Source organism: Perca flavescens, chromosome 12 (genome assembly GCF_004354835.1).
Source record: "Perca flavescens isolate YP-PL-M2 chromosome 12, PFLA_1.0, whole genome shotgun sequence".
NCBI lineage: Eukaryota > Metazoa > Chordata > Actinopteri > Perciformes > Percidae > Perca > Perca flavescens.
In genome coordinates, this window is record NC_041342.1 from 4,639,494 (window position 1) to 4,666,300 (window position 26,807).

Here is a 26,807-nt window from a genome sequence, read left to right on the forward strand (position 1 = left end):
ACTAGCGCCAGGTACATAATATATTGCTTTATATATCATGAGCAGCCGTAGCATTTAGCATTACTTGCATTTGCACACTGCCAGTTAATACGTCTGGACTTCTGGACTGGACTTTGGACTGATTGAATAGTCATTGGTTGCTGTAGCTACTCTCATTTCAGTGATATGGGATTTAGACTATTCATTGAAAACTGAAAGTAGAGTTAATTTATGTTGTTTAGAAACTTGCAGTAACCCTAATAGAATAGAAAAGAATAAACGAGAATAATTCCATGTGATGCTTATTATAGGACACCAACACGTGTACAGAATTTGTGATACAAGTCAAGTAGCCCCGGAAACTAATTGAATTCCCACTCCACTGTCAGTTTTTTTTTTTTTCTCACCTTTCAAGAGAGAATACATTTTAAGAGTTAATGTGATACAAAAATCCCTTCATAAAATGCAATTAGAGAGAGAGAGAGAGAGAGAGAGAGAGAGAGAGAGAGAGAGGAGTGTGAAAGCATCCCGCTTTTGCTAGTGAGAAATTCAAAGGAGATAATCGCACGCAGGAAACAGGATTAGGCCAGTTGACAGTGGGAATAGAGCTGTGGATAGGATTACGGTCTGAGATCAGATTAGCACAATACATGCCAGATTGAATCTGTTAGTGCTGCAAACTAAATTAATCATCTGCCCAGTGGTTATTACTTGGCCGTTGATAGAAGGGACTTGTTCTGCATGTTTCCACAACCCAGGTGTCACAAACCTGAGAAGGATATGAACCCTGTGCAGATAATGGTGGTAGTGGTGTGGGTTAGAAAGGGAGAACAGACAATGGGGATCAAAGAACGGCATATAAAAGAGAAAAAGGAGCAGTGGCATGCCTCTAAACTTTCTTTCAGCTTTTGAAGTGTTTGAAGAAGCAGGGATGTAGTCTACATAAAACAAGATGGGGAAGGCATACAGTAAGCTTTTCTTATCTTGGTGAAAGGAGTTTCCTTTGTTACTTCTGCCTTATATGATCACTTTCCCTTCTGTCCCCTTTTTTCTTATCTGTCTGTGACAAAGTTCATGTGATTCGTAATGCTATTCAGGACTGTTATGGTAGTTAAATCCACACATTAAAGCATAACAGTTCCTTAACTATTTAAAACCTATGAACATAAATCCATCTATATGGTGGGGAATCATAAAAGTACATTTGCTATTAATGTAGATGCTCTGCTAAGGCACTAGAAGCAAAGTCTAACCATTGGTTTCGCACGTCACCAGATGACTCCTCTTTAAAGTTGTGAAAGGCCGGCTGATTAAGATACATGGCCGACTTTGATTCTGAGCCTGTGAGGCCTACAGACTGAGTGAGAAAAGAGCACACCTCAGTCGTTTCAGAAACAATAGCGTTGTTATTGACGCCTCGCTGCTGCCTGGACCTTGTGATGTCTGCGCAATGACTTTTCTTTCTGTCTCCCGCTGGGAAGTGGAGCTCCGAGATGATTTAATGAACGTGCTCAGGCCACCTCACGTACTTACACTGCGAGTACTGGATGGCTTTCATAAAGTGCTGCTGCTCAAATCGATACCTGCGAGATTGCTGTGTTATTACTGATAATGAAAAGGACCGAACTAACCTTGTTAGCCTTTACAGGAGAAGAAAGCAGCACTGCATTGAACAGAGACTGTAGAGAAAAAAAAACCTGGCGTAAATAAAGTCACATGAAAGTATGTTTGTGTGAAAAGAGATAGAGAGGAGGGGGGGGGGGGGGCAGGGGGGGCGAGTCAAGAGAAAAACAGAGAGGTCTAAGTTTGGATCCAGGGCTCCTGTGTACGTGACATCTGACCTGAGGCATTTCTGAGAACCAACACTATCTCAAGTGTGAATAACTCATTGTGTGTGTGTGTGTGTGCGTGCGTGCGTGCGTGTGCGTGTGTGTGTGTGTGTGTGTCTATAAATAGTGAGGTTTGTGTGGCTGCCACTGTGTCTAATCCATATGTGTGTTTATGTTTGAAGCATCAAGTGAGACTGCTGTCATCTTAAGTTTGCACAGTATTACCTTAAATGATCACCTAAAACTTTGTAAATCCACCAACATTTTCTGACCACACAGACAATGTTTTGAATCTATCTTACCTCATCACTCTGTGTGTGGTCTGTGTTGTAGCCCGTAATCCTTTTTCTCATCGTCGTTGTTTGGTGAGGGTGGTAATGCGTCACCGGGGGCATACTGCCACTATTATCATAGATTAACACTCCCTCCCTCCTCCGTATCCCAATAAGCTCCAGCATGGATCACAGTGTACACTGAGTCCCAACAGGGAGATATAGACATAATCACAAGGGTATGAGTGTGCGTTCATGGTCTGATATAGAAATGCAAGCCACAGCGAGAAACAACCCTGCATCAAGTATCACTGCGTAGATCTCTTACGTCCTCCTTGCCCTCCTTATAAACTTTACTGCTAATTTAATGCACAATTAAGTGGCTAAAACCAAAAAGAAAATCAATTGTACTTTACTGTAAAAGGGTATTATTGATTGCGAATTTCTCATTGCTTTTGGTGGCTCAATACTTGCAAATATAGCAACAATAACACCACACAAGCACGGCTGAATATTCTTGGACTGCTATGTTTTCAGTAATTTGCATAGCTCTTCACTGACTATCAGGAAATTCCAGTTTGCCATGTCATGTAAGATGATCTGCCAGTTGTCAGAATTTTGACTCATCTGATATGTTTTATATTTTGAGCCATATTTGAGCACACAGTAGACAAAAACAACCAACCACCGGGCCTGGCCCTTTGAGTCTCTGCTGCTTTTCCAGCAAAACAAAGCTTTATTCACAGTGTGTGTGAGGAGAAAGGGCTTTCATCTCTGCGTATGTTTGGACAGAAGTCACTGGAACGCAGGGCAGAGAACAGTGTGGCTTCACACCAGAACCCAACACAACTGAGTCTCACACCACTACACTGGAACATCAAAGAAACATAAGAATACACATATATATATATATATATATATATATATATATATATATATATATATATATATATATATATATATATATATATATATATACATATATATACATATATGCATAGGCAATGCTGCAAATAAGTGATGTAAAACAGACATACACTAGCTGTTAATTAGTGTAACAGAAATGATTTTCCAAGTTTTTAATAATTTAGAATTTTAGTAAATGTTCTTGCCACAGTTTAAAGCCCAAAGGAAATTTAGATTGATGGTTTGTTGCAATGGCTCCCGAATGGGTCGTAAGATAGATCTGACATGAGACGTTCAAAGGGGAAAGGAAAGCAAGATAACATATTTCTGCTATACAAATTTTTTTTTACTTCTAATTCTTATTTAGTTTTTTTATGAATTACGAGACAGTTTTAACACCTCAGGTCTCAGGTAAATTATTTATGGTCTCGTTTAGTATTGTTTGTTGATTATTGTGTTGTGCACTTGTATTGTAGGTGGTGGGCGGTTTGAGCGGAAGTGATAACATATATTTGTTTGCTTCACCTGTTCACCTGGGTTTTTGGGGGTTTTTGACAGAGAGGGGTGAGCCTGGGAGCGACACACTTTCTGTTGACCGCTGCACTAACGCGTTTATTCCAACTCACAAAGTAACTTTACATTTGGTAACTACAGTGCTAGTTGTATTTTACATGTGGAGGAATAAATCATTGCAATACAATCTCGAGCGCGTCACAGTGTGTTTATGCATCTCTCATTGTTTAGTCCCTCATGGCAGCACTTTGTCGGACTGCTTACAGCCGCAATACTGAGGACAGTCAACAGACTGCCCCAGACGACTTGAGAGGTCTGGACGGTTCATGATGTAGCAGCAGATTAGAGATGTATTGTGGCCCTTAAACCATTCAGCATATTATTAACCACCAGTAGTGAGGTGTTGTAATTCAAAAAGGTTGTGAACCACTGGTGTATTGGATATATTTGTACTCTAACCCTTAAGTTAAGACCAGTGTTACACCACCTTGCCACTGTTTCACTCACTTCTTCTCACATACACACACAAACACACACACACACACGCACACACAAACACACACACACACACACACACACACACACACACACACACAGGCGCATTTATACATCTTGCCGCATGCTTCACTTGTTCTTTTCCAAAGGATTGGGATGCAGCCACACCCAGCATTCTTTACACATTGGTTCATTGTTTGTTTAAATCCCACACAGTCACAAAAGCAGGGTGTGTGTGTGTGTGTCTACGAGTGAGAGGCAGAGTTAGAAGAGACTGTGATCAGGGTGGGACATGTTATTCCAATTTATCATCAATCAGACAGTACGGTAGCCAGTGGGATTATTGTTCCCTGTTTGGCCTGGAGTTTGGCAAGTCTGATCTCACCAGGAGAAACACAGACCCCCCACTACTAATACAAAACAGAGTCTGGACTGAACCTAAAGAAGGCACGGGAAGTTCAGTTGTTATTGAATTCAGTTGTTATTATTGTTTTTATTTTAAGTTATTGTTTGTGATCCACAAGTCATCGTTATATAAAGTAATGATGACAAGCAAATGTAAAATATTTTACAAAATGAGATCTGAACAAATATTTATTCTGTAATGTAACCTGCAATCTGTATTGCACTGCACTGTACATTAGTTTAAACCAGTTATCAATTTCTTCTAGTCATTTTGCAATTTGTACATATAAGTAGTCATTTTTATACATTGAAAAACAATTTATTTGAAATATTCTCATTCAGTATTATTAATATATCTTTAGGTTTTGTCATTTTAGAATTGTGGCCCTTGATAAAACAATATGAGGGCTTTTCACACCGTATTCTCAGGGTTAGCCTGAGCCCAGGGCTATACAATTCACACTTGACTTCTTCTAGCCCTGGGTTACGTGTCAGTTGAAACACATACCTAATGTTAACATTCTCCAACTTCTTCTGTTACAGTTTTTTTCGATTGCTAGACGACAGTGGGCACAACTGGAGTCACATGTGCAAAACTCTAACTCCAGTCTGCACAGCAGCAGTTCATGTGGACCAAACTCTAGTTGTTTTTTCATTGCTTGAACACAGTTTTCAAAACTCTACACACTTATCCCATGACTTTAACCACAACATGCACAACACTGTAGATTTACAGCACTTGTTCAAATGCTAACACACTGCTGTCAAAACTGTTAACCACACATTCAAAACAGAATAGATTTCAGTCTGGTGCCTATCAAACACTGCTGATTGGAATTTTAGCTGAAAGCCTAAGTGTCTTGTTTTAGACTAGTTAGTGAACATATACGGTATTTATATAGAGAAAGCTCAGAGAGACTTTTTTGTATACAAACCCCAAATAAGAATGAAACAATTATAAACTGTACCGTTTGAGAGAAACAGGTAAAAGAGCAGAGATACCAACATGTCCAGGTAAGATGTCTGAGATTATGTACACAGCTATAAAAAAAGTGAAAAACACTATATCTTTACAACAGTAAAACTGTGTTCTTACTGTTTTTCAGAAAGTAATGGAGGTGAAAGCAATGAATGTGTATTTAGAGATGATGCAGACATCCAATGTGATGAAGAAAACTTGCCACATGATGCTGGAGAGAGGCAGGATTAGTCACACTATTCTTTGGTACTGTTACGTATGTACCTTTAGTTTTTTTCCACAGTAATTTCATAAATTACTAGAGACAAAATACTATATTGAAGAAAATTTTCATTCCTTCTTGTTTACCTCACGTAAAAATTGGTGTATAATACAATCTATATCTTTTCCTTAAATAAACTATTGAGTAGTGTGAAGTCACTCAAATTTTTCAAACTGTAAAGATGAGAAAGTTTGTAATTTCTGTATTGGTGTTTGACGCTAGTGTTTTTACCCTCAGTGTGTTCTGAGTGACAGTGTGTGTTATCTCAGTGTGTGTGTGTGTGTGTGTGTGTGTTATCTCAGTGAGGCTTGTGCATAGTGTTTGGCTGCACTGAGCCTGTTTTGCAGGTGATGTGAACTGTTTAGCTCAGGTGACTGTTGGTAGGGCAGACTGTAGTTTGAGTTTTGCACATGTGACTCCAGTTGTGCCCACTGTCGTTTAGCAATCGGAAAAAACTGTAACAGCAAGCAGCAGTATACATTCCAAGAGCCTTGTTTCATACTGGCACCTGTTAGCCCCAGGTTTTTTTTTTAGGGTTTAACCCTACAATCTCGGGGCTAACCTTGCCCCAGAGAAGGGCCAACAAGCCCTAGGCTAAAGTTGGGGTTAGTCCATTTGGATTGTGTCAGTGTGAACGCTTTCTTAGCTTTAGGCTACGTGCAGTGTGAAAGGGGCTATGATAATATGTCATAATATGCAGCTGTAGAACTGGATAACCCGAAGTGGAAAAAACATTCCTGAAACACATTTTGGATGATGAAGACACATATGTAACTGCTCTCTGCTCATCAACCTGAACCGACACTGGGGAATCAACTAATGATGTGGATAAATCGCTCTGAAGCGGCTCGCTTCATTGTTTTCATAATTTCTGGCATAAGCATGGAGTATCACTTCATTCACAAAGACAAATCACTTCATTCACTGATCCCATTCTCATCAGGTATTTTCTCACTGGGCCATGAAAAATGTGATTTGAAACCTTCTATGGGTCTCCATAACACATCCAATTTTATTTTTTTAATTTGCATAATTACCTTTAAATTTTGTTGCTATAATGAGATAATATAATTCTGTGTTCCGAGATTTGAATCCCTCGAGCGATTTTGAAACGTTGAAGATGATATCTTTAACATTCATCGGCAGTGAGAATCAGCTTTTTCCTGATGGTTGTATTAGCAGCACAGACACACAAAAAGGCCTGGACACAGGACAGGTGATTGGATGCCCTCTACTCTTGGAATAGTTGTGTCTTCAGGGTCGGTTATATCTCTAGTATTTTCTTTCCTGTATCTGCCAGCGATCAGGAAGATTCCAGGAATAACTGTGTTGTTAGAGCAGTGGGTCCGGCTGCTCTGTTGCCGTGGACACCGTCTCTTGCTGCTCCTCAAGGCCGCTGATGTCATGATAACAGCCACAAACATGATGTGAGAGGGGCGGCGTCTTTCTTCTCCCTATCTCAGTCTGCATCTCCATTTCTCTCTCTCTCGCTCTCTCTCTCTCTCTCTCTCTCTCTAGTCTCTCTCTCTCCTCCCTGCATGTGATGACCCACACTAATCACTTCTTCTGCAAGTTCTAAAATTTCCCTGACGCAGCCCGGCGCTCTCTCGCTATGGAGTCACTATGACTCGCTCTCTTCCACTTATGCAGCCTGATGTTTCCTCTTCTGGGACCTGATTCTTTGTTTCAAAATGGCTGCCTGTGTTGGTTGATGGCATTTCTCTTTGCGTGATTCGGCAGACTGGCAAATGTTAGCTCAAGTCAAAGCCACGTGTTTCTTTCTTAAACGTTACCGTACCACCTTAACCCATGCATAAACCACTGCAGGTGTGAATCCTGTACTCGACAGACAGGGTCATATGGGGTGAACGCAACATGATCCTCCATGCCTTCGCAACTCCCTCCGCGCACACACGCCAACTCACGTAACACACACTATCTCTCCACACACTCTCACTCCCTCCCCTTGCTGCATGCCATTGTCACTTTGTGGATAAGTGCTATTAGAACCTGGTTTCATCTCCTCTTGTTTCACACATTCAAGACGCACTCGCTCACTTTCCACACACAGCGTTGACAGTGTCAGAATTCTTCTGAATGCCAGCTCAACCTATGCGTACATAACCCGGAATGGAAACCTTCACCTCAGCATGGAAAGTTATGCTTTTGTTGAAATTTCCTTTAATTAATTAATCAATCAATCAATTCATCCACCAACATTGCCCCTAAATTGCCCTTGGAAATGAATATAAAGTTATATAAGCAATTTATTCCATATTATACAAAAACTGTGACATATTCCTTTTTTGCTTGTATCTTTGATGCACTGAAGGTGTATCACACACATTGTGAGAGGTTATTAAATCCATTATAAATGCCTTGTTTATGGCTCTGTGTGTTTGTGTGTGCTTTTGTCTTTACGTCAAAAGGAAAATATCTCAAGCTTCACTTTATGCACGTTTTCATCTACAGCATGTCAGCCAATTTTAGCTTATTTTTAAAGTAAGACATAAATATCATATATAATATTTTGCATCAGTTAGCTCTTCACTCAAGATTTTGTTACCATAAGCCATATGCTCCCTTCTGTTACTGAGGCAGTAACAAAGATAACAGTGACACAGAATAGAAGAGACATGGCTGTAGTCCCACTCCATACACAATCTTTAAGAAATCCCTTTTAAAAGGAGATCCAATGAGAACTTTAGATAACAACTTCAGACAAGTGGACTAAACAAAAAATCTTAAAGAGGCCACCTCTGCTATTTAAGTGTCCCCCCTCTCTGCTCCTTATCCCCCACCCCATTCCCTCGCACCTGTCCGGTGCTCCAGTGTCAGCGAAAGGGAAGGAGACGAGAGAAAGAGGAATGAAGTCATGACGGGGTATAGAGATGAATCCCAGTGGGGACAGCTCTGTCAGCGAGGCAAAGCGCAGGCTGCCACAGTCAGCTCAGCTGTGCTGCAGGACTGAAAGTGAATACACAGCTTTCTTAAACTGTGGACGTGTTTGTGCGTGCGTTTGTGTTATGTTTGTGTGACGTGTATCTGCCACCTGTTATCCGAACATGACCCCGACATGCGTGCATTGATGTGTATGCATTGCATTCTTGCTTGCATGAGAATGTGCGTTTGTCAGCCTTTTTCTTAGACTCCTCTCCAGACTAAAGGTGTAATTGGATACTCAACAGCAGGCATCAAAAAGGGATCCCTGTCTGAGATAATTATTTTAAGACTTTGATGTGTGACCTCCGGATGACTGCTGATACAATATATACGGATCATATGAGTGGACAGTATTTTTAGCATTAGTTAGAAATGTAGCTAAGATGGACCTCTGGAGAGCAGCACTGTCCGTCATTACCTCCTGGGGCTAACACGCACACGCACACGTACACATGTCCCTGCTGGGACTGACAGAAATAGCAAGCCGTTAACAATTAGTGGTGAACTTAGCCCAGACCTAATGAGAATTTGAGTGTCTGACATTGAGCATTTACACAATTTTTGATGTCATGATGTTGCACGTAACCAAAAACAAGTCTGCTTGCCATATTCACATTGTGATTTGTAAATGCTCATGTTACACCACTCAGACCGCAGCGGTGCTAGTAGTGTATAAAAGTAAATTTGTATTCCTTCACAGCAAGACTTATCACAAAACAGCAATTTCAAGAGTACATCATCGCACACACACACACACTCCGTGTGCTCATCCTACATGTCTCAATACATTACTAAACAGAATACAGATTAAATTATGTATTATGTGTAAGCAAACAAAAATACTTTCAAAAGGGGTATTTCCAGGTGCTACATTCAGTATACTATTTTAATTAGTCTGCATTGAGGGGAAGCTCAGACTATTGGAGTACAAAAGATCATAACAAGACTAAGAGTCTACAGCCATGCCATGTAATGTACTTTGGGACAACGGTGCTTTGAGCTAAATGCTAACGTCAGCATGGCAACATTTTCACTGTGACTATGGGAACATGCTGATGTTTAAAATGTTTGCCATCTTCGTTTAGCATGTTGCCATGCTAATTAGCGCTAAACACAAAATGCTGAGACTGATGGGAATGCCATTAGTTTTGCAGCTATTTAAACCAAAGTATTGGACAACTTGAAATTTTGGCCAGATAATGGTCTGAAATGAAAGGTCAGAGGTTCACCAAAGTTATTACAGTTCATACTGAGGGAAACATGAATGTCTGTAGCAAGCTATCCGATAGTTGTTGAGACATTAACCACAAATGTTAACCTCATGCTCGCACCAGAGGAAAAGTCAGGGGATCGGAAGTCATTAGGATTCATCGTCTGAGAATCATGAATGTTGGACTGAAATACAGACCAGCATTGTCATCCATAGAGTCATGCCGCAAGCACAAAGCCACAAGTCAACTTTACAAACTTACAAACGTCATCAGTTTGAATCCAAGATACTCCCACAAGAACTTGACACTGGTAGTTTCAACATGCCCATAAAGTGTACGGTTACCATATTTCCATTGTGAATGCAGCCAAACCTGCAGTAAATGGGTCATTCTGACAATGTTTTTCCATTTTTCCATTTAGGGCCGTTGTTCCAGGGAGAACTGCAAGTACCTGCACCCTCCTGCCCACCTAAAGACCCAGCTGGAGATCAATGGCAGGAACAACTTGATCCAGCAGAAGAACATGGCCATGCTCGCCCAACAGATGCAGCTCGCCAACGCCATGATGCCTGCCACGCAGCTACCACCTATGGTGAGAGGACACACACGTATGAACACACCACAGCTGCTGCCCACGGTGAGACCACATACATGTAAAAGCTCACACATATACAGCTCCTTCACAGTCTGCGTGGCTTTTTCAGTCTTTTGATTTGTCTTTCCTTCAGTCCCTCTCTATTTTTTTCCCCATACAAAAAACCCACAGTTGTGGTTTATGTGTACATTTTCGCCACAGTCATTTCATTCTCCTGTTTTTATTTGGCTCTCTTCCAGCCCATGTTCTCGATGTCGCCAGGCATGGCCTCCAACGCCAGCGCAGCAGCAGCTGCAGCCGCAGCCTTTAATCCCTACCTGAGCCCTATGTCACCAGGCCTGATGCCCCAAGAGATAATGTCCAGCACCCCTGTCCTCATGGCCTCCAGCCCCAACGTCAACCAAGGCCCCAACTCTGCCGCTGCTGCAGCCCAGAAACTGCTGAGAACAGATAGACTTGAGGTAACAGACACACTGTTTTTTCTCCAGATTATATGCAGCATAGACCCCACACCTCCCTAAGTACCAGGAAAGCTCTACTCTACTATATGTGTTTCTTAGTCGGAGTGGAGTCTCCCAGTATGATAATGAGCTTGTAAACAAGACACACATTTTTAACAAGTGGTTTTTAACAAGCATACTGTAAGAATAACTGTTCCTAAAACTGAACTGTGATATTATAAGCAGCCTCTATTATGCAAAAGATGCAAAAATCATAAAGCGTAGTTTTTCATCTGCTTATGATGCCGAGTGCATTCCAAGAGTTGCTTTGTAATTAAGTTGTTTTTCATCAACTCACTCTCACACTTAATCTGCCTCCACTACTGTAGTTCCAGTGCAGTTTGTGCACTGCTTACGCCCAGTACGCTTCACCAAATACCAATAGACAAGCACCAGAGATGAGCCTGTTGAATATAACCTTGAGTAGAAAGAGCAGTAATGATTTCTACAGCACCAGTTATAGCAACAACAAAGTCAGTAAAACTCAGAATTTTAACCCCTTTTAAAATCATATCAGGTTTTGCTGCAGCGTTGCATTCTGGTCTATCCAGGCTACTGTGCCTTCTTCCTCTAGTGCAGCTGGTGGTGTGATTGTTGAGTCTAGAAATAAGCCTAATGATTTTGAGAGAAAAAGGAATCGCAAAACCACACAATAGGCCTAGAAATGCAAGGTCATCCAAAAGCAGTTTTGTGTGTTTAGTAGAGCATACATGTTGTACAATGCATTTCCTCTTTTCAGTCGCGTCAGTAAAATGAAAAAGTTGAGTAGAAATGCAACTGTTACCTTTATTGTCTTTCTGTAGCACACATTTATCTAAGTTCAAACATGCACTGCTGACACACTGCAGAAAAGCAGAGTGAGTTGAAGATAAGTAATACCCACGTGTTCATGCATGATACGTCTAAATTAAAAGAAAGTGCTGCCCTCTGGTGTCTCACATATAGACTTTAGACTCTCTCTAATGACAGAGTAAAGGCTTGGTGAGTCATACTTGATATATTCTACATAAAAACACAAATGCACCGAGCAGGAAATGTTCTTTTTGGGACTGTTCTTGTGTTGTACCCACATGAATTTCTAGGTCTAACTCGCCGTCTTTTCATGATCTCTGTCCAGGTGTGTCGGGAATATCAGAGGGGCAACTGCTCCCGGGGGGAGACCGACTGTCGCTTCGCCCACCCCTCAGACAGCACCATGATCGACACCAACGACAACACCGTCACCGTGTGCATGGACTACATCAAGGGTCGCTGCTCTCGGGAAAAGTGCAAGTACTTCCACCCGCCGGCCCATCTGCAGGCCAAAATTAAAGCTGCCCAGCACCAGGTGAACCAGGCCACAGCCGCCGCGGCCATGGTGAGCAGTCTGTACAAGCGTGGTCACACTCTTTCACACCTACATACAGTAACAGGCTTACAGGTGCAATTTTGAGGAAGTTCTTCATTTTTATATCAGGGCTATTTAACTAGAAGTTCAATTACCCAGCAGGGAATTTGTTCTGTGGCTCATATTTACATTCATGTTTTTGAAAGTGTCTCACCTTCCTGTAGCTTTTTGAGTTCTGCTTTTGCCGGGTCAAATGTGTATGTGTTAGGTGGTTTGGGTAAAGTCTGCTCAGAACGGGATGATATGAAGAAGGATCGGACAATGGTACATTATTCTCAATGAGTGCATTAAGCTTTTTTCCCTTCCTGATTTAATAAAAAAAGATTGTCTAGTTCCTTGTTCATTTCATCCCGTACCACAAGCAGAGAGCGAGTTCCTCTCTCTCTCTCTCTCTCTCTCTCTGATGGCCTGGTCTTATTTGTGACAACATTGTTTCTGTACTTCCTATCTATTACTTCTCTTCCTCTTGACATTATCAACAAGGAAATATTGTGCTGTCTCACAGTAACAGCACCTGTGAATAATAATACAGCCACAGTGCTTTCTACATGCTCTTATTGACATAGCGAGGCTGAGAGCTTTGGGCCAAATGTGATACTGACTACGATGTGCACAGTGAAACCGAAACCTGTGAATTGTGCTTTCATGTAATTTTCTGTCCGATACGATACCTCAGAGACCCACCCTAAAGAAATGACTGAATAATATTCTCATCGCTATATTCATCTATCTTTGTGTGACAATAACTAATGTAGATTGGTAGCTGTCTTTGATTATTGATGATCATTTAACTGTTGAGCAGTAGAGCTAGTGTCCACACTGTGCATGCCTTAGTCCTGTTATCCCCTTGTATATTGCATTCCAATGATTTGTTTTTTTATTTGTTTTTGTTTTTTCTCACCTATACCCAAACTGCACTGCTGCCCCCATGATGCACCTCTGCTTGCTGGTTTATGTTAATGCGCTTGAACCCCATTGGCCCATTGCCATCATGTGCTCGCTGCCTGCTAATTAAGACTCAGTCGGCTGTCAAATCACTGAAGCGACCCCTCGACGCAACCTTTGACCTGGTACTATGACCTTTCACCTTTTAGCTTGGCATGTGGCTTTGTTGTAGAGCAGTGTTTTTAACCAAATATACCTAGCTATTTTTGTTGTCGTTTCAGTGCAATGTCTGTCTTTTCCTCCTGTTGATCTGTCATTATTGCCTGTGATAAAATGATTGTGGCTTTCTGGGTTCAGGTTGCATCCAACACTAAACAACTATCTTCTTTCGTGTAGAAATCACCTCAAACACAAATTCAAATGTGGAATTTGTGATAAAGAGCCACAATCAATGTATCACCTGTCGCCTGTTTAACAAAAGTTAGCCAGGGCTAGGGAAGTAGAGCTTCTATAAATGGTGGCATGGCTTCAGACTTACGTCCAAGTCAGTGGTCAGTGTTGTGTGGAGCAGCTCAATTAAATGTGTGCATGTCTGTGTTACTAGTGCATGTCAGATGGATAAGGGTGGGGCTAAGAGGAACACCATAACAGATGATTACGGTTCAAATGATAGTTCACTCCATCAAATCTTGTCACAGATATTCAGATCTCAAGGATGGCCTCATGCCAAGACAAAATCCACATTCAGAGCATTTTATGGTGTAAATATTCACTCCAGAAAAGTAGCTTTAAACAGCTGACTCGTGTCCCCTGGCCTGAGACCATTTTTGACATTTGGCTGAGAGTGAACCATCACTTAAACATGGCTTACACAGTTTATCATGGAGCTAGCAGTGCAGCCTCCCTCTCTCTGTGCTTCCTACCTGTTCCACCTCCTGTTAGCAGCCTTATTGTTTTAATTGTTACTGCTTGCTCATGTTGCATTTAGTCAGCCCTAGGAGTACAAAATGAATAATCCAAGTAAGCTTCCTGATGAAATATAATAAATATGCTTGTTAGCCAGTAGCTCCAGTAAGCACCATGCTCCTGCTTGTGTAGTACTTGTGTCAGACTGCTGCTTGCTTGCTACTGATGATATGATGATATTGTCTTTGTTGTTGTTGTACACACAAGGATGTTGTGATGCTGTTTATATGATGTCCTCTAACGTATTTACCTTTTTCTTTTCTTTCCCGTTTTGGCCTCTCTTCAACACACCCTCTATCTCTCTCTCTATTTTCCACGCACCTCTCTCTCTCTCTCTTTCTATATCTTTTTTTTTCAATTTTCACTGACCTCCCTCCATCTGGCTGGGCAGGGCATCGCCCCTAATGTCATGGCTCAAATGCCCAAGCGGGCAGCCCTGGAGAAGGCCAACGGGGCCACTGCCATGTTTAACACCAGCATGCTCCAGTACCAACAGGCCCTGGCCAGCATGCAGTTTCAGCAGCAGGCTGCTTTCCTCCCATCAGGTATGGCTCCCAAAGCAACCTCCACTAATGCTCTGACCACCCAGAGGAGGCCTGGATTGGTCTAACCTGGCTCCTGTTTGTCTGGGGTTGGGAAAGGTGGTAGATTGCAGGACGGAGCAGACTGGTTGTGGACTATACATCAACTTCTATGTCTTCAGATAGAGGGAACTTACAAAGAAAGTCATACACATAGCATAATATAAAAAAGCTCTAGATTTCATTAGAAGCTAGAAAGGGTTGAACATTCCTCAAAGTGCAATTGAAAAGCTAAGGATGCTTTAACAAATTTGTGCATTATGCTTTGTATGGCATTGCATGGCCACTAGTTGTTAAGAATGGGTTAGAATGTCTTTCTGCCTACTAATTGCTTTAATAAAACGCCACATACAGTAGCTACCTGCTCCTCCTAGTACATGTAGGCTGAATGAGGAAGGCATGGATGTTTGTAGGAGAAAGGACATAACTTGGTTTACTAGTTTGTTAGATTGTCGTGTCCATGGTGTGATTACTCATGTTTTTGATGAGAAAGCATTGCCGGGGCTTTGGCTGGGGCTGGTAAGGACGGGGCTGGATGGGTTGGTTAATGGTAACAAACAGCAGGCCACAGAGTCAGGCTTCTGTACACATCTGCTGTTCTCCTCACTCCTGTCTAGAGTGTGTATGTAATGTTTAATACTCGATAGTTACAATCATAACCGCACTATCACTCTTGTTGTATTACACATTCATATGCAATGCACTGTAGACAAAAGTTTAGATTCACACTCTCAGTTGATTAAAAAGAGATGTGATGATGTCACCACTTTGCCTATTCCAATCGCTGATGACTGTGTCCAAGAGATATTAACCTTTTTTTTCCCCACCTTATCTCTCCCCTCACTCTAACAAACCTTGTGATGGGCTGTTTTGATTTCTCTTCCCTATCCAATCCACTTCCTGTTGCACTGCATGATGGGCAGGCTCAATATTGTGCATGACACCTACAGGCGGCGTTGGTAGGTTCCAGCTTTCCTTCTTCAGTTGTCTGTAACCTCATGTCAGTCTGTGACTCGCACGTCATCAAAATGAAACCATCCTGCGAAATCTACTGTATTGAATCCATGGCCACTTTGTGATGAGATTTTGGTGACCTGAGAGTCACTGTTTTAGTTGCGTGAAGATACATTTTTGTGAATTTGAAGCATAAGCAAGAGTCCACATAAGGAAAGACAAATATTGTGACATTTTAATGTTAATTACCTCTCTGTCAGCTGTTGTTGTTCATAATTAATTTCACTGACCTCTATTTAGTTAATTTCATGTGTACACCCACTATACAGTATATTGCTTGGCCACTCTCGTTATCATGCCGCTCTAAACTTGGCTTTTGGCTGGTCTAACCTGACACATTGATTTTTTTTTTTTAATTAATAAAAAAAAAACAGAGGGAGTTCAATTACAACCTTCCCCTTATCTCCTCTGCCTTAAAGACTCAATATTTCTTTGTAGAACTGTTTTAAACTGTGCTCTCATCTAGTATTTACCAAGAAAGTACAGTATTATTAAAGTACAGCATTTTATGACTAATAATACACACAAATCCAGAAGTAAGTCACTGCTGCTGCAGCTACACTGTGTCACTGTGTCACATCAAGTTCTCAAATCACAAGACCTCTTATCAGCATTGGCAGAGGGAAGAAAGGGAACCAGTTAAATCGAAACCCTCTCTTCTGACTCCCCCTCTCTCTCCTTCTCCTGCCCTCATTTGCCTGGTGTGTATGTGGCTACACTGCTCCTCTATGTATTTTTGCTTACATGATTTTCCCTCCAAAAAAAGTTCCCATGATGCACGGTGGTACTCCAGCCACTGCAGCCAACACATCTGCCACAAACCCCTTCGCAACTGCCTCCACCAATCAGGTTTGCACCTCTACCACCTCAGTCTCTATCGCTCTCTCTCTCTCTATCTATCTATCAGTCTCTCTCTTTCTCTATCAGTCTCTCTATCTCATCTCTCTCTATATCAGTCTCATTCTCTCGTCTCTCTCTCTAGTCTCTCTCTCTATCAGTGTATCTCTCTCTCTCTAGTCTCTCTCTCTCTATCAGTGTATCTCTCTCTAGTCTCTCTCTTTCTCTCTAGTCTCTCTCTTTCTCTATCAGTGTCTCTCTCTCTCTAGTCTCTCTCTTTCTATGTAGTCTCTCTCTCTCTCTAGTCTCTTTCTCTCTCGCTCTGGGGATGCTTGTGTCTTACAGCGAGAGGGGTGGGTTGGGTAAAAGGCGGTACTCCCTCTTGTTGGCCTACACTCAAGTCCAACATGTGTACACATATCATACTGTGACAAGTTTAAACTCTAACCACAATATTCATATGTTTCTTAGATCTATCTGTCTTTCTGGGAAAAAAAACATACTGTATTGTATTTTAATGTTTGTCCTAATTGTAACCTCGATTTTTGTCCTTTCCCATTTTGAGGACTCTTCCTTATCAAAGTTGACTACCAACGAATACATGCAATTGGTATGTATAAGGTGGTTTTATTAAAAATCTTTACAGCGACCTTCGCACAGCTTGTGCAAAAGTTGCTATCTGTGCCCTTTGGTGCTTGGCTTTTTTTAGGGGGGGGGGGGGAGTTCAGCTGCTGCTTCCAGCTTGTTAAGCAATGTCTCGTGTTTAAAAGATGGACATATTCATTATTAAAGTCAGAAAAGTTCTAAAAACCAGTCTGTAAGAAGATTTGCAACGTTGTAAGCAGTCAGTTACATTGTACAGTTTTATAATACCAGTAAAAATGTAGGATGACTCATCATCATGTTAGCAGTCTTGATCCAGGACCAGTTTTCTGCATTTTACTGAGGTGTGCAGGTCAACAACATGGAGGACTTAGATTTGCATGGGGGAGCCACCTCACTGACAGTTTCCCTCTGCCCCCCCCTCATCTCTGCCTTCCCTTAAACCCTCGTGTCCCCTTCCCTGCTGACCAGAAGTGTCTGGATTGTTATTGACATGTCACGACTGAAACTCGAGCCAAATTGCTTTGTCTATTTTGTTATCTTTGTCCTTTTTTTTCTCAGTATTTGAACTTGTCTCATTGTGAAAGGATGTGGTTAAAATGTGTTGATCTGTGTTCCGCTTTGAGTGGTTTTTTTTTTCGGTCTGGGATGCTTCATTTGATCCCTGTCTGTTTTCTCCCCCCAGATTCCAATAATATCTGCAGATCATCTGAGTAGTCACAAGTACTTGACTCAAATGTAGTTCCTCTCAAGAACAGTGAGTTCCTGTTTCCATCCTCATACTCTTTCTATTCATTACAAAGTTTTTTTATTTGGAGTGAATCATTGTAGCTCTGGTTTAAGATTTATTTTTTTGCTTAAGTCAAATCCTTCATGTCTTACAGATCAAATGAATGTGTGCTGGCACCGTCCAAGCCAAAAGAGTTCAGCCTTTATGTACATAGCCTTCAGAATGTCAAAAAATGGGACAAAGGAGGGTCTGCCATCTCTTAGCCGGTCCACGACGATGGTCTCATCGCACGTGTAAACATCAACGGTGCAACACATGATCTGTGCCATCTTCCCACATATCAATGTCAAGAAGAATTTGTTGTCAAATTCACGTCCAGCTGAGAGAAGAGGATATCTTGGTGCCGGGGTCAGTGTGTCTCTCCCTTTGTGGGAAACGTTCACATTACACCCCTGCGTCTGACTAAATCATAGCACTCAATTTGTTCTACCTAATATCATCACTGTGCGCACACAAGGTCAAAGGCATGGTTGCATAAAAGCAACATCCAGTTTTTTCATCCCCTTTTTTTTTAAATTTGTTCTGCTTTATTTTTTTATTTTATAATTGATAGCCATATTTCATAGTTTACAAGTGTAATGCAAACATGCACCTTGAATTGCAATTGAAATCTGAAAGGCACAACGATTTAAACAGGAATTTTATTCGCCAAAAGAATTAGGCATATGTACAGTATTGTGTTTTTACGGCTACTTGTAAATGAGGGTCTTGGACGTATGAATGTTCTTGGTAAACCAACATACCTGTGTACCTTGAAAGCACAGCCAGTCTAGCTTTCCTCACCTTGTCATGTGCCATCAAGGCCATACAGCTAAAACCAGAGTGTTATCTCAGCAGTGTTATTTGTTTACCAAAGTTTAAAGTTTTGTATGGCTCTTTTTTTGTATTGTTTCATTCTCAGAATCTCCATTGTGAGTGTTTTTTTCCCTTCTTTTTTTATTTACTTTTCATTTCTCTAATTAATTCATTTTAGAAGTTGGTTTCCCGCCAAATTTGTGTTTCTAATTTTGATGTTTTTTTTTCTTTTAAAATCAAAAATGTAGGTTTTTTTTCCTAAGTTGGTCATGCCTCTTTTCTTAGACTAGTGTTGTTTTTGTGTGTTGGGATGAAGTTGTTGCTCAAGTCTATTGTTGACTCTAAAGCGTGGAGGGTGTAGCTTGACATTGTGTTGACATTGTGTCACCTTGTTCTCCTTCTTTCAAAGAGGGAGCGACTCTAAAGCTTCTCCAAGGAGCACTGTTGAGCCACAGCCAATTTCCCATCAGTACGATGGGAAATTTAAAAAACAACTGGACCCAGAGGTCTATTAGGTCATTTAAGCCACATGTGCACTTGATTGATTGTTTGTCTGGTCGCCCTGTTTTAATTGTCACAACTCATCCTAAGTGAACTTTTGCTTTTGAGGAAATACAACACATTATGCGTTTGCATTTCCAAACAAAACCTGAAGGTTCTCAGTCACTTGTAGATCTGACTACAGAAACCAAAGCACAGTTTTACTCTCAATCATATTCACAAAGGGTTACAGAAGCATCTCTCAAGAGGCTCAGTTAAGGAACCATGTTCATCCATGTTCCATACACCTGTCAATTTTTATGATCACATCCCTTTTCTGTTTTCACAGAGGTGTGTAGTGTGTCTTTACCGATTGTAATGTACCTAACAAAGCCTTAGATTACAATTACTGGGTCCCAGCCCAATCACATGTCAATCACCATGCAGGTAAAGAACACCAATGATGTTTTATAGTTCTCTCACGTGTCGCTTATGATCGTTTTTTTTTGTTCTTTCTCTCAATGTAAAAATAACAATTACTCTCTTAAATTTCATTGAACTTCTGTGTTATGTACTACTTAAGGATTTGAATCTATTTGAGGTATGTAGTTGTAGATTTTTTTCTTTTTTTTGCCTTACTATATATTACTTGACAACATTGATATAGCCGTTGTAGATTTTGAGATAGTATGACATTCATAACTTTTTCAAACCATATAAATGATAATGTGTTGAGTCAGTTTTAAATATCCATTTCATCCATATAGCTGGATGTCTTTTTCAGATGATGTTACATTATCAGTTAATTTTGTTGATGAAAGACTTTTTTGATACAAGGATTGAGATCAATTAATTTGCTGCCACTGCAGCATCTCTGAGCAGACAAAAAAAAGAAAACTAATCTTTTAACCAACTTCAATTTTCCTTGTAACATGTCGCGATCATGTTTGAAAATATATTGTATTGAAAAATAGATTGTCCATGTTTTAGAGTAAAAATTATTTTCTACTGTATCCATTTCAAAAAGATATGTACTTATGTTTGAATATTTCTTAAGTTTGCCCTGAATGTCAGGCCAAAACGAGCGAGTGAGATTGACGGGTCTCTGGATGTTTGGTGGATAGTGAGATTAGGAGCGAGAAAGCGAAGACTTTTCCAGACTGGAGAAGTCAGAAATGCTGCAGATGATGAGTTCTAACCTAAGGGACGAAGGTTGACTTTTTGCACTTCTGTATATAGTCAAATGAACAGAGAAAAAAATGTGTATCATATTGAGATATTATTTTGAATAAAAAAAGATCTATAATTATAAGGAATTTTGTTAGATTAATTTAAATTCTTAAATTAGAAGACCAGCTAAAAAAAGTATTGCTTGCAAAGAAGGGCACTGGTTTCTTGGCCAACGCATTCAGAGAAAGCTATGCGCTTTTTGTCTTATTTTATCGGTAGTATTGCCAGGGAATGTCAAAGGGGAATAGATTTCCCCATGTCATGCTAACTCCACCTCTCCTGTGGGATGACATATCCAATAATATCCATATATCATTTGTTAGACTTGGTCACGCAGTATTGCTGCTCCCATGGTACACTTGATACATAAAACTTTCAAAAAATTGTATTCTATAATAGTTTGATTTGACTGCATGTAAAAGTACAAACATGTAAACAAAATAAACTGCGTAGTTATGTAAAGACAGATAACACATTCAGATTACAGAATACACAGTAATATGTTTGTTTGTTTTTTCAAAGTAGATAACATCCACAGTGGGGAGAAATAATACTTAAAAAAAAAACAAGTCATCTTACTCTTGTGTGATTAAAAAAAAATATTTTCCAAGCAAAGATGTTATTTAAAGAATGATGAATAAATATTAGCACTCATCCACCCCAGATACAGAACCTTCTCATAGCCGTATAATTACAGTCGACACTGACTCACAGGACGTTGTTCCTGCTATCATCGCTGTGCACTCAGCAGGTGAAGGCTCACCATACCAAATGCTTATTTGGCAAATTAGTCTTTGAAATGAATGTAACAGTCACCGGTCAACAGGTGTCTGACTCGAGGCTGCTGAGTTTAGTTGCTACAGAACCAAAGCACCATTTTTTCCTCCGAACCAGATGTTAAGTCTCCTGGCTGGAACCATGGCTTCTCTTCCCTGCTGGGGGCACGTGTACGCTTTGACTGCTTTTTACTTGTAAGTGCAACCATCAATTATGTATTTGCTAACAGCCACACGATAATGTACTATTCTGTCTTCAGATCTGTTGATGCACATTTTGTTGTTGCCATAAATGACTCTGAATCTGAATAAAACAATATTTGATTTGCTCATGCAACAGGTGTGTGTTCACTGACTCTGTGTGTACTGGGTGTGTGAGTCAAGTTAACACATAGGAGCATTTCAGTGAATGCTTTAAAGTTCTCACGTTCAACCTGATATTTATTGATGCATATACTGCAGATCAACATGCAAGTGTTTTCCCATTATATTTTGGCATGACATATGTGCATGGGATAATCTAGGAGAGTGTCTTCAAAATTGTTTCTGAACTTCAACAAAATTGTTTCTGAATTTCAACCTTGGGTTCAATGTCAGCAAGACTGGAGCAGCTCCTCAGAGACTGATATCATTTTTAATCAGATGAATCGTGCTCAGGGCAATTTTCATGGCATTGTGTGCTTTATCTGGGTCAGACGTGATAATAAAACAGGTGAAGGCCACATGAACTCACAACATGCCTACCATTGTATTGTATTCAAACATGTAACGTGTTGATGACATCAGAGGGCTTATTTCCCTCTTTTCCATCTTTTGGACCGAGTGTATACGGTTCAGAAGGCCTGGTTATCTTATTCATACAGTGACTTGTGTTTGCTGTAATCCAGATGTGAACAAAGGTCTCACCCCCAAAAAATTAAAACACAGGGACCTGCTTTCAATCCCAAATTGATTGACAGGTTGTTGTTGTTTTTTTTTGTTTAGTTTTTTAAATATGTTTATTGGTTTTCATTACAAAATGGATCCACGAAATTTAGCACGCAACCATATTTCAAACAAACACACACATCCAAAAATACAACAACGTCGACTCAGGTACACACATAAAATACAATAAAAAATGAATGAATAAAGAAAGAAAGCATACACAGCAAAGTACTCTCTCTTATGACTGTTATTAAAAAAAAAAGTGTGACATAATGTCAGCGACAGTGGGGTCCATATAATTCAGATAAGGTTCCCAAACTTTATAAAATTGGTTTGATTTGAAATGTATCACACAGGTCAGGTATTCCAGAGATACTAAATCTAACAGCACTTTATGCCAGCTCTTAACAGTGGCTGTTTATCACTAATCCAATGCAAAAATATATTCTTATAGCTGCATATGTAAGAATACAGAAGAGTTTCTGGTTTTTTAACATTACATATCTAGCAGGGAGACCAAAAATAAGAGACATTGAGTCATTGACACATTTTCTAATGCAAGCAGTTACCCTAAAGCTAAATCTTTATATTCTTTTATCTTCAGAAACATGCTACCTTTCCAGTCCGAATGTCTTATTATCGTTTCTACCATGGTGCTTGTTGGCAGGATATTATGTTGCTATGTGTCATAGAACAAAATATCTTTAATGTCATTGTATCAAGTACAATTCGATTGAGATTGCAACCTCTGTATTGACGCTATAAATAAATAACTACGGTAAAGATGATCTAATCAGATTATCACAACACATCAAGAACAATAAATGTGGTTCCTGCTATAGAGGACAATCATATGATTAGATTTGGGGCTACATTTTGATGTTAATAAGGGGGAAAAAAATAATATTCTTCATCCTGTGATAGCTTGTAATAATAATCCAATAGTATAATGTAGTATAATACTTACAATACAGTACCAGGGCCATGTCTGCATTATGAGTACTACTTTTGGTACTTTTACTTAGACATTTTAAAATGCAGGCCTTTTACTTGTAATGTATTACTTGTATATTGCAGTATTGCTGCTTTTACTCATGTACAGGCAGTGGTGGACTTCAGAGTACATTTAATCAAGTACAATACTTCTGTACAGCTTTGAGGTACTTGTACTTTATTTGAGTATTTTCATTGTATGCTACTTTATACTTCTAAACCACTACATTTTGGAAGCCAATTTTGTACTTTCATGACAGCTTTCATTTCTAGATACTTTGTATATTTAGATTATTATTACAAATTATAAATCATTACATTGTGAGCATAGGTTTAACTACCCAGTAGTTAAATATAGTATAGTTATATATATATATTAAAAATATGCCTGCCTCTATGGGAATTTAACATAGGGGTGTCCTTAAAGGTTGTATTTTTCCTCATTTTTTAAATTAAGGTATTAAGATCAATTTCCAAAAGATGATTTTTTTTTATTCCTCTTTTTAGTCAACTTTAGCATGGGTTAATACACTTATGAGCACTACTGTAAAAGATGTGCGTACTTCCTCCACCACTGGCCCATTGGGTGGGGGGGGGGTAAGTAAGATGACATATGTAAAATGGCTAATGAATGACCTTATTAGCACACGTATGTGTATGTATAATCCTAATTACAGACAGCTGAAGAGCCTCTTGTTGAGAGCAATGCCATTGTGTACATGAGGGCAGAGGGCAGAGGTTGTGTGGACTAGGCCACAGACAGGCACAGCCTGCAGCAGGGGGCCGTCGGACTGGGGGAAAAAGGGGACTGAGTACCCAGGGGCCTCATGTGAGGACTCGGAGGGCCCAAAAATATGCTAGAATGAAAAGCTGTGGATGAGGGGAGGGGCCCATAGAAAAAGGGGCCCAGGATGTTGTGCTACGCCCCTGGCCTGCACTGTCTGTCTGGTCATCCCGTCATCCGATGAGAACATCCGACGGCTCTGGCCGAGGTTTTGGGTGACGGCTCCTTTAAGAAAACGGAACTGAGCCTCGGCTTTTGACGCGTTGCTGAGGATGTGGGCAGGAAACGCCATGCAAGAGCGGAGGAGCGATCACGCTTCCCAGCCCCGTTGCACAATACAGTGCGATCAAAATGTGCTTTAATTCGCCACGCTAATGTCCAGGAGCGGCCATTCTCCTCGGATCTGCGCTCCGCGGCCGTCACAGAGCAGGCGAGGAGGATTTGACTCCTATCCGAGCGAGAGGGCAGCCTTCCCAGCCTGCTCGCTTTGAAAACATCGGGGCTGGTCAGCGGGTGGGAGAGAGAGAGAGAGACACAGAGACACAGAGAGAGAGAGAGAGAGAGAGCAGGCAGGCTTCGTCGCGGAAAAAAAGGAGGTGTCTGCCATGAGGGAGTACAAAGTGGTTGTTTTGGGCTCGGGTGGAGTCGGGAAATCGGCGCTGACGGTCCAGTTCGTGACGGGCTCCTTCATCGAGAAGTACGACCCCACGATAGAGGATTTCTACCGGAAGGAGATCGAGGTGGACTCGTCCCCGTCGGTGCTGGAGATCCTGGACACGGCGGGGACCGAGCAGTTCGCCTCCATGCGAGACCTGTACATCAAGAACGGCCAGGGCTTTATTTTGGTTTACAGCCTGGTGAACCAGCAGAGCTTCCAGGACATCAAGCCGATGAGAGACCAGATCATCCGGGTGAAGAGATACGAGAGGGTGCCCATGATCCTGGTGGGAAACAAGGTGGACCTGGAGGGGGAGAGAGAGGTGTCTTCCGGGGAAGGCAAGGCGCTGGCCCAGGAGTGGAACTGCCCGTTTATGGAAACTTCAGCCAAAAATAAAGGATCAGTCGACGAACTGTTTGCGGAAATAGTCAGACAGATGAACTATTCAACTGTTCCCAGTGGTGGCGACCAGTGCTGCTCTTGTGTCCTGCTCTAAAACAACAACAACAACAACAACAACAACCTACAGAAAACAGTGCATCCGGGCTGAGTTGGCGCTTCTAAGTTGTCCTGCAGGCTTTTTGCGAAGCTATTCTCTCTCCTCACACTGTTGTCTTATTGTTGCACACAAATCAACGACGACAATAATCCATTGTGTATTATAGCCTGGAAAAGTGTTTACATGACAAAGTACTTGAATGTTTTTGGATTTTTTTTTTTTAATATAGCTTTGTATATGACACTTCTCTGGAAATGTGCCTCAGTGGGAATGTCTTATTGTGAAACCTAAGAGACACCTGTTTTCTGGTTATTTTTTTTTTTTTTTTTGTGGTTTTATTTGTTGAGTTGTACTGTTACATCTTCTAGGCCGGGTCCATCTGTTTTAGGGTTGGTGGGGTTATGCTAAATCCAGGCAGAGCTGGGATTGGTCACTTGTAAGGTCTTTTTTGGGTGAGACCCCGGGGCTCAAAGCTGCTCCTAAACGTATCAATCACCACTCTAGCCTTGCACAGGTTACTCACATCAGATCTCCACAATTTATTTCCCCAAAAGGTCAAGTGTGAGACAGACGCAGACCCCCCCCCAGCCACTAAGATACTGTATTTGAAGCCGTGGACTGTGGTGGAGTTGTGTTACGACTAAATGTTTTTGTTTTTATCCCCCCCCCCCCCCCCTCCGGTCTGGTGAAAGTGGATTTATCATGGAACTTGCACTTAGCTGACGGTGTCCCTCCTCAGTGTGCACAAACAAGGACCTTAGTGCATTGCTGTCGCTGCATGGGGAACGCCACAACCCCATGTCAAGTGCCTTCCTAAGAAAACTCCTGTGACTGTGCCAACTGATGAGCCCTACTTCCTCTGCAGTGCGTCTTGATGGCAATCAGAACTTTTTTAGCAGTTTTCAGTAAACAATCTAGTTTAATTTGGTGTTGAAGTGAGGAGAGCCTCTAACCTATCTTGCTGTCAGGAAGCTGAGCTTGTGTCAGACCTGATTTTTCAGGGTCAGACTCGAGCCGTTTCTCGAGGTACTAGTCCAACAAGAACAACAGTAACTTTAGCCTACTAGGATTGTGGTTCAGTGAATGGCAAGCCATGTGTGTCTGTATTATCTAGATTTTTTTTCTTTTCTAAAAAAAAAAAAAAAAAAAAAAAAAAAAAAAAAAAATTGACTTACTGTAATTGTAATTCTCTCTTTGGACAAACTCTTCTGCCATCCACCTGTCAGTTTGAAAGACTAAATACTTAATACAAAACGCATTTTACGTAACGCTGTGTGCTGTGCTTGTCTCTGCTAATAACATAAAGTGTCTACATTTTTTGGGTACTTTGATTGTGATTGTCCCTGTAAACAACTTTGAAGTCCATCAATTGAGTAGTCAACAAAAAAAAAGAACTGACCTTTCTGTAGTTATATGAAGGAACAACAAAAACATTTCTCTTAATGTGATGATTTGCTGCTTTTCTTAGTTTTATATTTGGTGTTTTTTGCGCACAAAAAATCATTTTAACGATTTGTCGCGTCACCATGGGCTCATGGCACTTGTGATGCATACTTTCCAATGCTTTTGGGCATCTTATACACAAATCAATTAATTAAACAACAAAACATAGACTAATCGATAGGGAGAAAAAATCAGATATCACGATATTCTTGACCAAATACCTCGATATCAATATTGCGGCGATATTCTAGGGTTGGCAATTGATGCTTT

The 26,807-nt window shown here is 40.8% G+C and overlaps 2 protein-coding genes across 14 annotated transcripts in view; both read left to right on the forward strand.

Moving 5' to 3' along the window:
* Positions 1-21,570, forward strand: part of mbnl1 (muscleblind-like splicing regulator 1) — a 48,561-nt gene extending 26,991 nt beyond the window's left edge. For 5 of the 13 annotated variants that reach the window (XM_028592617.1, XM_028592619.1, XM_028592616.1 and 2 more), the window contains exons 3-12: positions 10,216-10,431; positions 10,629-10,850; positions 12,007-12,246; positions 13,293-13,346; positions 14,519-14,672; positions 15,632-15,667; positions 16,489-16,571; positions 17,125-17,169; positions 17,848-17,919; positions 18,047-21,570. In XM_028592617.1, coding sequence (XP_028448418.1) covers positions 10,216-10,431; positions 10,629-10,850; positions 12,007-12,246; positions 13,293-13,346; positions 14,519-14,672; positions 15,632-15,667; positions 16,489-16,571; positions 17,125-17,169; positions 17,848-17,904 — 1,107 coding nt within the window. In that variant the 3' untranslated portion in view covers positions 17,905-17,919; positions 18,047-21,570. The remainder of the gene's footprint in view (positions 1-10,215; positions 10,432-10,628; positions 10,851-12,006; positions 12,247-13,292; positions 13,347-14,518; positions 14,673-15,631; positions 15,668-16,488; positions 16,572-17,124; positions 17,170-17,847; positions 17,920-18,046) is intronic. The other 8 variants (XM_028592621.1, XM_028592623.1, XM_028592622.1 and 5 more) reach the window with 8 other exon arrangements.
* Positions 21,571-24,155: 2,585 nt separating this feature from the next.
* LOC114565009 (ras-related protein Rap-2b) lies at positions 24,156-26,141 on the forward strand. Its single transcript, XM_028592789.1, has one exon. It carries the CDS (start codon positions 24,543-24,545, stop codon positions 25,089-25,091), a length of 549 nt encoding a protein of 182 aa, XP_028448590.1. The 5' UTR covers positions 24,156-24,542; the 3' UTR covers positions 25,092-26,141.
* Positions 26,142-26,807: the final 666 nt, after the last annotated feature.

Bases quoted from the DNA above. Each gene is read 5' to 3' on its own strand.
- LOC114565009 (XM_028592789.1), top strand. From the start codon at position 24,543: ATGAGGGAGTACAAAGTGGTTGTTTTGGGCTCGGGTGGAGTCGGGAAA.